We start from the raw sequence: 9,887 nt of genomic DNA, 5'->3' as shown, positions 1-9,887 counted from the left end.
AGGCAGGCAGTGCCGCAGCGCCTCCCCTGGGAGTGGGAGGGGAGCGACCCTGTTATAGGGCCCCTCCAGCCTGGAATTCCCCTTCCCAGCCCCGGCACAGCCTGGCCGGGTCTCCCAGGGCGCTGCCTAGAGGGTCAGAGAGGTGCACACTCGCACCCACACAGTGTGCACTCACACACACACTGACTGCATGCAGACAGACACACTGATTGCACACACGGCACACATGCACGCACACACTGAGTGCACACACAGACACACACTCGCACGCGCGCACACACTGAGTGCACTCACACCCTCCCATCCACCCCGGAGACGTGTGGCCTAGTCACATCCTGGCACCACATCTCGAGTGGGTGACCCTCCTGTGGTCCCCTCGGCTCTGGGCACTCGGCCCAGCCCTGGCGCAGCACCCCGGGAAAGCGCGAGGCTCCCACCCACAGCAGCTGCTCCCCTAAAGGACGTTCTCTCGCCGGCTCCTTCCCACCCACACCCACTCGGGCCCCGCTGCCCCAGGGAGCCGAACAGACGCCAACGTCCCTGTGGGCCAAGCGCTGGGGCGGCCGCCCAGGAGAGGTTCAGCGGGCGCCCAGCTGACTAGCGCCCCCAGCCGGCCGCGTGTGCCTCTGCCTGGGTGCACAGAACAGCAGTTGTCCCGCCCGTGGGTGGCAAAGCTCAGCAGCAGGGCTGCACCCAGGGGCGCTGGCCTCCGCTTCGCTTTGGGACCCAAGGAAGTCTGGGTCCGTGCTCAGGCTCAGGGCGGGGGCCGGATTCCCTGGTGCTGGGGGTGACAGAGCCACCCAGGGTGGGGCGGGAAAGCAATGTAAAGCGGCTCCCACGCGACACCTGTAATGGGCCCCCTGCCACCGGCTGCTCTCGGGGCACCAGAGCACACGGAGGGTCAAGCTGGGGGTGCATCTGGCAAAGGAGAAGCCCTGGGGTGACCGTTTGTGCTCCCAAAGAGCCTGGAAAGAGTTACAGGTGCCACTGGCTTTGGGGTGGGGGGTGAGGGAGACCTCAGTGGGGCAGATTTCCCCACTCCTGCCTCCGGGGCAGGGGGTTACACCTGTCTCCGAAGAGCCCGGGAGCTGGGATGCTGAGCCAGGGGCTGGGCCCTGTCTGTGGGGGGGCATCTGTGCAGCCGGCGACAATTACTCAGAGCAGAGTCAGCCGGAGTCCTGTAAAAGCCTTCCCAGCTCAGCCCTGCGGGGCTGGGTCCTGCCCCGGCTCCAGGAAGGGCTGGGTTCTAATTCCTGCTCCGACTCGCCCCTGCTGCAGCTCGGCTTGGGCGGCCGCCTTGCCTGGCTGTTGCTCCCCTTCCCGTGGGTTTGCCACCTCCCCTGGCCAGCACAGGCAGGCTGCCATGTCCTGAGCCCATTTGCTCCAGCCCAGCAATTGTGACCCCTGCGAAACAAGAGCCAACTGTGCAGGCCCGAAGGTGGCTCCGTTGGCTGCCAGGCCCCCGCACGCCCTCCTTGCAGCAGGCAGATCTGGTCCCTGCCAGGCAGCCGTGTGGGGCTGTGCCAAGCCTTGGAGCCTGATCTGAATCAGTCCTTGAGTGTCCTTCACTCCTGTGTAAACAGCTGGGGCGGGGGGGCGGCTAGCACCCATGACTCCCCCCCGGCTCCACCCTGGGCTGGCTGCTGTGCCAGGCGGACTCCAGCTCCATTCTCTCCCCGCAGGCCCTGGCTCACGTGCCCAGCTGGGCACAAAGTCAGCTGCAAGGTGACCCTGGGGGGGCCGGGGGCACCTTCCCCGGGGCGGAGGGGACTGGAGGGTTAAGAGGCAGGGCTGATACTCCGACAAGTAGCTGGTATCTATCCCCCCCTCCCCCCCCCAGCGACCCATGCCCGAGCCCCCCACCGGTGCCTGGGTGTGGCACCTGGTGCTCCGTATTCCAAAGGGAGTGCCCCGTGTTCCCTGGGGGAACCCCCAAATCCGGCACTCCCACTCGCAGCGATCCCTGCTAGCTGCCCCCTTTCCTTTTGCAGCAGCATTTCCACTCGGGGTGCAACGGGGCGATGCAGCGGCCTGGCTGGGTTTGTGGTGCTCCCTTCCCAGCTGGCTGAGATGCAGCATCCCGCTTGGATTGTGGGTGACCCAATCCCTCCCCTACTGGTAACACCCAGAGGCCCTGAACTAAGAGCGGGGACTCCCCACCTGAGCTCAGGGCCCCAGGGTGCCAGGTGCTGCACAGACCGTGACTGAGCTTAGGACCCCCTCCCCCGTGCCTCCAGGCCCTGAACTCGGGGTCACACCGTGAGACCCAGTCCTGCAGAGCTAACAATCACAATTGACGAGGAGGGTGAAGGAAGGCTTGTCCTCCCTGAGGTACAGGTGGGGAAACTGAGGCATGGAGTGGCAAAGTGACTCATGCAGAACTAGAACCCAGGGGTCCTGCATCCCAGCTGAACACTAAAGCCACAGAAATCCCTCTGCCAGCTCAGCAGGCCAGCCATGGGTCATGTGCCCGATAGCTGCTTGATTCCCAAATGCTGAGGACACTTCCTGGCCATGGGAGAAGGGGAAAATGCCAGAGGAGTCAGTGATTGTGACCCCGCCCCTGCTGAGACCAGACAACTCGCTACATGTAACACACAGGACTGCACTGCCAGGCTAGCTAAGGGGAGACCCCGGTCCCCCCAGGGACCAGCCAGTGAGTCCAATGAGCAGCAGCTTTTGCAGAACACTGAGGATGAAGGACCCCGCCCCCGGCTCCGCCACCCCCAGCCACTCCCACGGGGGGGAGCCCCATAGGGAGCAGGGCAGGTGTGTCCCCCTCCAGGATCCTGGTCCCTTTGCATCCCAGCACCGGCCTGGCACACAGTTAATATTTAACACCGGCCTGCGAGGAGGGGCTGTGTGGGTATGGGGGCGAGGTTGGCAGGGAGGGGAGCCCGGGGGGGCCATGCTCACCACAGGCAGCTCCTGCGCAGTGGACGGCCAGAGCACACTGGCAGGAGATTAGCAGAGCGTGTGTAATTGGCTCAGTGGCCAGGGATAAATCACGGGGACTTCAGGAGCTGAGACCTTCCTGCTGGCGCTGGTCAGCCGCTCGGGCCAGGTGGGGGCTGGCACCAGGGCCCCGGGACCCCCCACCCCAAAGAAAGGTGAGTGAGTGTCGCCGAGCTCCCCTGGGGCAGGGGGCAGGGGCTGGAGTTAATCCTCGCTGCTGGGCGGGGGTAGCTGGGGGAGAGGTGCGGGGCCGGCGGACGTGTTTGGGGTTTGTGAGTGGGGCTGACCCAGCCATAAAGGCAGAAGCTGCTGGGACATCAGGTCAGCCCAGGTGGGTGAAGTGGGGGAGGGGAAAGCCTATTGCCTCATATTGCCCCCAGGGGAGGGAGTGCCCGGCGGGCCAGGCCGGCGGTGCCCAGAGCTCGCCAGCCGCCCAGATGCTACTGCAGATGGGCGCAGGACTCTGTTCTGCCCCCAACCCCAGAGAAGGAGCTGGTTCCCGTCTCCCCTGCCCCCGCCCCTCCGCCAGGGTAATTATAGCTCGGGTGACGCCCAGGCGAGCCCTTCCCAGTGGTGCCAGGCAGGTGCCAGCAGTGGCCCCCGCCCCCAGAGGAAACCCCCTGGGCCCGGGAGCTGAACTCGGGGGAGTTTGGGGGCCACAGGCTTCTCCTGGCTCCCGGGCTCTGCTCACCTCGGCCCCCCAGCGACCCCGCAGCCGGCCCCCCAGCTCCTGGCCCGGCGGGCGTTGGCGATAGGCAGCTGCCTGGCCCTCCCCATGACCTGGCGTCTCTGCCTGCTCTAGGTTCTGCAGGAGAGACCCCGCCTGGCCCCGATGGCGACGGAGGCTGCCCCGGAGCAGGGCCAGGGGTGTCACGCTGCCAGCCCGTGCCCAGCGGGGGAGGGGCTGGACGCCCCCGGGAAAGGGCCCAGGATGGGGCAGGGCGCCGTTGCCCCCGTCGTCACACACGAGAGGGAGGCTGAGCAGCCCGAGCCCTGGGGCACCAGTGGCCAGGAGGAGGTGCCAGCCCACGGCCAGTCCCCTGGCACCTGCAGGGAGGAGGGCAGCCGGGTCGAGCACGGTGGCGCCCCTTCTGCTCCCCTGGCGCAGCTGGAGCCAGCTGAGCCCTCAGGCCAGCCGGGCCGTGGAGGGGAGGGCAGCCGGGGAGACCCCCCCAGCGCTGCCCCTGCCCCAGAGCCGCCTGGCGCTGCCGACGGGGAGCCGCGGCTGAGCACGGAGCTGGGCCAGGAGGAGGCCCCCGGCCCACACGGGGGCGAGTCACCGGCCACCAGCCCCCCACCAGAGCAGCCAGCAGAGGAGCGGGCAGATTCCCAGCCAGACGGGGAGCAGCGGGGCCTGGAGCGGAGGGGGCCGGATGCCAGCGGTGCACCGGTGCCAGGGGAACCCTTGCTAGCAGTGGGGCCCCTCGCCCCTTGCATCCAGCAGGGGGCAGCAGGCGCCGGGCAGGCCACGGCAGTGCCAAGGTCTCCCCTGGCAACTGGCGACTCCTCCGGGCCTGCCCACCTGGCCTGCGACTGCAGCCGGGAGCCGGGGGGCGGGGAAAGCCCGAGGGAGGGACCGGCTGGCAGCGAGGCAGGTGGAACAGGCAACAACAATAAACCCCGGGGAGAGGTCGGAGCCGGGACTCTGCTGGAATCTGAGCCCGGAGAGGTGCCAGTCGGCAGCGCCGGGCCCCGAGAGACCTCGCCCGGGGCAGACGGTGCCGGGGAGCCAGACGGTGCCGTAGGGCCGGTCGGTGCCCAAGAGGCAGCTGGCGCTCCGGACCCGACAGGTGCCGATCCAGCTGGTCCCTGTGATCTGGGCAGCACCACTGAGCCCGCCCCTGCGCCAGCCAGCGCCGGGGACCCCGCTGGGGCCAGCGACCCGGGAGCGGCGGCCGAGGGGAGCATGGAGAACGGGGACCTCTCCAGCGAGGGCGAAGCCCCGAAGCCAGGAGGCGAGACCCCCATCGAGCGGGAGATCCGGCGGCACCAGGAGCGGGAGGACAGCCTACGCCGGCAGCGGGGCCTGGCCAGCCCGCGGGGGGCCCAGGAGTACGTGGAGCTGCGGGTGAAGCCCATCCTGAGCCACGCTCCGCCGCCCAGCCAGCTGCCCAAGGAGAAGGAGCGCCAGTGGGCCGGGCTGCAGATGCAGCGGGAAATCCAGCGGGAGCGGCTGCGGGAGGACGACCTGGTGCAGCTGGGCAAGGTGCGGGGCGCCTACGACCGGGGCACGCCCCAGCAGCTGCAAGAGAAGAAGCTGCTCTTCGAGCAGCCGCCAGGCCCCGAGCCGTCCTCCCCCCGGAAGCCAGCGAGGGGCTCCCGCGGCAGCAGCGGAGAGCGCCCCCCAGGTCGGGGTCCCCGGGGCCCGTCCTTCGCCGAGGCCAACAGCCAGGCCACTGTGGTCATCCTGGAGCCTGGCGCCCTGCTGCACCCCAGCCCCGGCCGGCAGCACCCCCCGGAGCGGAGCCCCCCGGCCCCGGGCAGCCCCTTCCTCCGCCTGCGCTCCAGGAGCCCCCAGTCCCGGCTGGCACTGGAGATGCAGGAGGCCCAGGACCGGGAACAGGAGCTGCAGAGGCAGCGGCACAACCTGTATGGCTGGGCCCTGCCCAGGGATGCGCAGGGGGCAGCCGATGGGGAAGAGCCGCCCCCTCACCGCCCAGGTAAGGGGGGAGCTGGGTGATGTGCAGCAGCAGATGCAGGGTGGCAGTGTGGATGAGGGGTTAGAGCAGTGGGCCTAGGACTCCTGGGTGGAAGCATTACCTAGTGCCTAGGGGCGGGGTCTGGGAGTCAGGACGCCTGGGTTCTCTTTCCAGCCCCAGGAAGGAACAGGGCTGGGTGGTTAGAACAGAGGCCTGAGAACCAGGACTCCTGGGTCCTCTGGCTCGCTGACACTGACTCCCCGGGCGAATGGCACTGCGTACCTCAGTTTGCCCCCTGCAATCTGCAGCGAATGACACTGGCGGGTTCTGAGGGCCATTGGTGAGAGGCGCTCGGACTGCGATCAGGAGCTGTCCCCCGGGGACGAATGGGGCGTCCCTTCCTGGGGCCTCTCCAGGGCGGGGCAAGCAGCTGCCAGGGGCTCTGGGGGACGCTTGCCCAGCTGCCCACTAACCAGCCCTGCTCTGAGAGGTAACCAGGACTAACAGGGCTGTTGCACCGGCCCAGGGCCCAGGTGCGTCTGTGTGGCCAAGACCAGCCAGGTGGACATGCTTCAGGGCGGCCCATGCCAAGCCTGGGGTGTGAGGGCTGCAAGCAGCCACCACGGAAGGGAAGCAGGGTTGGGATCCTTTTCGTGCCCAGTGGGTGTCACCAAGGGACCAGCGGGGGCGGGGGGGAAGGACACCCCGATTTGCTGCTCCCCACAAGGCTCCTGCGGGGGGCAGCAGCCAGCGACCTCTAGGACCAGGCACTCCAGGTGGACGCCGTTTGGAAGAAGCTGGTGATGTAGAAGTGAGCAGGGGGGCAGAGAGAATATCTGGGGGTACAGGAGGCTGGGCCCCCCCCGGGGGCCATGCAGGGCTGCATAGAGATGGGACTTGATTGCCGCTGAAATAGCTTCCAGCATACACAGGCCCCCCCATAAAAGGTTCCAGTGTGCTGGGATGTGTGGGGCACCTCTGTGCCCCTGGGCCTGTCTGAGGTCCCCATCTGTCCTGGGGATCTCGCCGCCTGCCCGCCCAGGCGCTGCCAGCTCACAGCTGCACCTGGGGAGTGGGTGTGTGTACCCAGCGGGTGGCGGCTGCGGCGAGCCCTGGTGAGGAGGGAGGCACGGGCTGACCTTTGGCAGAATGAAAGGGAAAGCAGCTCAGCAGAGGCGGAAGGGGGCAGGCTGGCAGGGCTCTGCCACGGAGCCAGGAGCAGGCCCAGCCTGGGCTTTACAGCCTGAGAGCTGGGCCCAGAGTAGAAGTATCTGCATTTCAAGAGAACCCAGCAGCCACACCCGCGATCGGCCCCCTCCCCATTGTGCGGCGTGGGGCTCAGCCCCCCAGCCGAGACTGCGCCCCCTCGTCCCAAGTACTGACCTGGAGCAGGGCCACGGCGTGCCAGGTACTGCACAGACACTGCAGGGGAGAGGGGTCCTTACGGCAAGGCGCTGGCTAACGAGACACTGGGATGGGAAACTGAGGCAGGGAGGGCAGACGTAGGCACAGGCTGAACCTCTCCAATCCGGCACCATCGGGACCTGGCCGGTGCCGGGCGAGAGAATTTCCCGGGCCACGGGAGGTTAATATTGGCTAGCACGTTACTGTCTAGCCACGTCCACTGCCGACTGGGCTCGTAGACATTCGGGGTAACAGCACAGACCCCTGACAGCCGGGACTGGCGGCTGGAAACAAACTTTATGGGACCGCGGGAAACTTGGCCACGCCCCTGACAAGTGGCCGTTGGGCAAACTACAGCCAGGCCAGGCTGCGATGTTGCCGGATGAGAGAGGTTAACTGTACGGAACCCACATGTCCTGAATGTGGGCCCAGCATCCTAGAGGCAGCAGCCTCCCGAGCCCAGGCAAGAGCGAACCCCAGTCCTGTCGCTGCCCCTGGTGCCAGGGTAGATGGTGTGAGGTGGGGCCCAGGGAAACTGAGGCTGTGTCTCGGGGGAGCGGGCAGTGTTTCTCAGAGGGGTGCAGAATCCCAGCGCCAGTTGCCCCACGAAGGAGGCGGAGGGAGCTCCCGGTCTGACCCCCTCCCCTCCTGTGGTTGCAGAGCGGCCGTCCTGCGGGAAGTTAGAAGTGACCTGGCCCCCACCTGACTCATCCAAGATCCCCCCCAAGAACCGGCTGGACCAGGTATCTGCCCCCTGCCCCTCCTTGCACCATTGTCCCGTGACTCCACAGCCGGGGTTCGGCCCAGCGCAGGGGCGGCGCTCTGCCAGGCGAGCTCAGCCGGCCACTGACGGGCATCGACTTACGTGCGAGCGTGGACGCACGAGAAGCTGGCACCATGGGCAAGCGCCCACGGAGGCGCCCGCATCATGGCACCTGCCTGCTCCGACACGCGAAGAGACGCAAAAGCCCAGGGCCATCCTCCTTCTTGGGGCGGAGGGACACACTCAGGCTACATCTCCTGCAGCCAGCCAGGGACGAACACGCGGTAACAGCCAGGCACCCCCCCGTGTGCTGCCAATTGGACACACGCCTGCCACATGCAATGCCCAGGCACTGCGCCCGGGCCCCCCTCCCGAACCGGCACTCGAATCCACCCTGGAGTGCCGCTCCCCCGCGCACAACACGGACCCACACAATACCCCCCCACCCCAAACACACGCTGCCACGCACCCGCTCCTCCTCGGGTGAGCGTGCAACAAGCTGGGGCACGCTCAAGCACACGCGCGTCTTGCCCTCTTCCAGTGCGCACGTCCCCGCACGGTGGTCCCGGGAAGGGCCTCTCCCCTTTGGCTGCACATTTGCTGGGTCTCTGCCTTTGCTGCCCTCGACAGCTGACACTCTCTCGTCCCCAACACAGGTGCAAAGAAGCCCCCGGAGCCTCCGCCAGAAAAGTGCCTTAATCCAGCGCTGGGAATCAGGAGTCGTCTGTAACCACGAGGGCCAAGAATAGGGGGCAGCAGTGAGGAGGGAAGCGGGAGAAAACGGGCAGGGGGGTTGGGAGACTGCCCAGCATCTCCCATCCCCTGCTTGAGCCTTCTGAGATCCCACTGCTCACACCCTTGTGTGGCCTTCCCGCTCACCTGAACGGACAAAGCTTTAAGGCCTGTGACCACCCAGGGCCGGTTGGATTGGATGAAGAATTACTTCTTCCCACCCCAGCTTTCTCCACTGACCAATCAAGAGTAACCTGGGTGAAATGCATTGCGGTTGACGATCATTTTTTAGAGCAAACCAAATCCCAAATGAAAGGGGTGTCAGAATCTGTGGCCTCTAATATCCTGCTCAAGGCACTGATCTGAGCTATCCCGGAGTGACTCCGGAGTCACTCAAATGGAGTGACTCCAGAGTCACACAAGTGTAAACGTAATCACAACCTGGTTCTCTATTGTGCTAAAACACAGTCAAGCTCATAAAACTTGTGGGTCAAAATTGCCATCACGTTGAACTCTGGGTTGGGGTGGGTGGGGGCAGGGATTATTATTACCATGGCCTCGGGACACCTGGGCTCTGGACCCAGCGCCGACACCAATTTCCTATGTGGCCTTGTGTAAGTCACTTCATCACCTCGTGCCTCAGCTTCCCCACCTTTAACAGGCAGGGACGACAATGCATCCTGTAGCAGAAACTATGAGCATTTAGCCAAAGTATTAATATAACCTGTTTGATCCCAAGCATACTAAGCCTCTGAGAGTTCCCTCTCCAGAGTCAGCTGCTTCTGAAACAAGCCGACAGAGCAGATTGTGCCCAGGCATAAAATCATCTTGGTACGAAGCTCCGGGCCATATGACGCTTTAAGAAACAGAACCAATAAAGGGAAGTGAAAGCACCAAGAGGCTTGATTTACTGCCGGGACGGTTCAAAGCAGAGTAACGTAGTGCTGCTCAAGGCTTGGAGGACGCACAAGGCCATGGGTTGGAGTCGTTAACAGTAATTCTCCAATTAGTCAATTAAAGAGTTTTTATGCAATGTGGCTGAACGCCAGGTGATTTCAGCGAGAGCTTTCCCTGAGTGAGGACAGACCGGATCGAGGGGGTTGAGGAGAGTAGCCAGTGGGAAGGGCTGGGAGGCCCCATACCAGACACCACCCTGGGAACTTGCTGCTGGCCAGGTTCCAGGGCAGCTGCTCTGACCGATGCAGACAGCCGGGGCTGTGGACACCAGGCAGGCACACGGGGCCAGCTGCGGGCCAGTTTGGGCAAGGCCAGGGAAGCGCAGAGTGCTGTTCTTGGCCTTTTGTATATTTCACTGCAGATGGTGTATGGGGGAGCCTCCAATGGGGGCAAGTCCCTACTTCCCTCCTGCCTCAGTTTCCCTGCTCCAACAAAGG

The 9,887-nt window shown here is 65.4% G+C and overlaps 1 protein-coding gene across 1 annotated transcript; it reads left to right on the top strand.

Moving 5' to 3' along the window:
- Positions 1 to 2,936: 2,936 nt before the first annotated feature.
- On the top strand, positions 2,937 to 9,520 carry MISP3 (MISP family member 3). Its single transcript, XM_074979809.1, has 4 exons — positions 2,937 to 3,110; positions 3,758 to 5,615; positions 7,659 to 7,741; positions 8,418 to 9,520. Exons 2-4 carry the CDS (start codon positions 3,788 to 3,790, stop codon positions 8,508 to 8,510), a joined length of 2,004 nt encoding a protein of 667 aa, XP_074835910.1. The 5' UTR covers positions 2,937 to 3,110; positions 3,758 to 3,787; the 3' UTR covers positions 8,511 to 9,520.
- Positions 9,521 to 9,887: the final 367 nt, after the last annotated feature.

This window comes from Carettochelys insculpta, chromosome 29 (genome assembly GCF_033958435.1).
Source record: "Carettochelys insculpta isolate YL-2023 chromosome 29, ASM3395843v1, whole genome shotgun sequence".
Lineage (NCBI taxonomy): Eukaryota > Metazoa > Chordata > Testudines > Carettochelyidae > Carettochelys > Carettochelys insculpta.
This window is presented reverse-complemented; position numbering and strand designations above follow the sequence as displayed.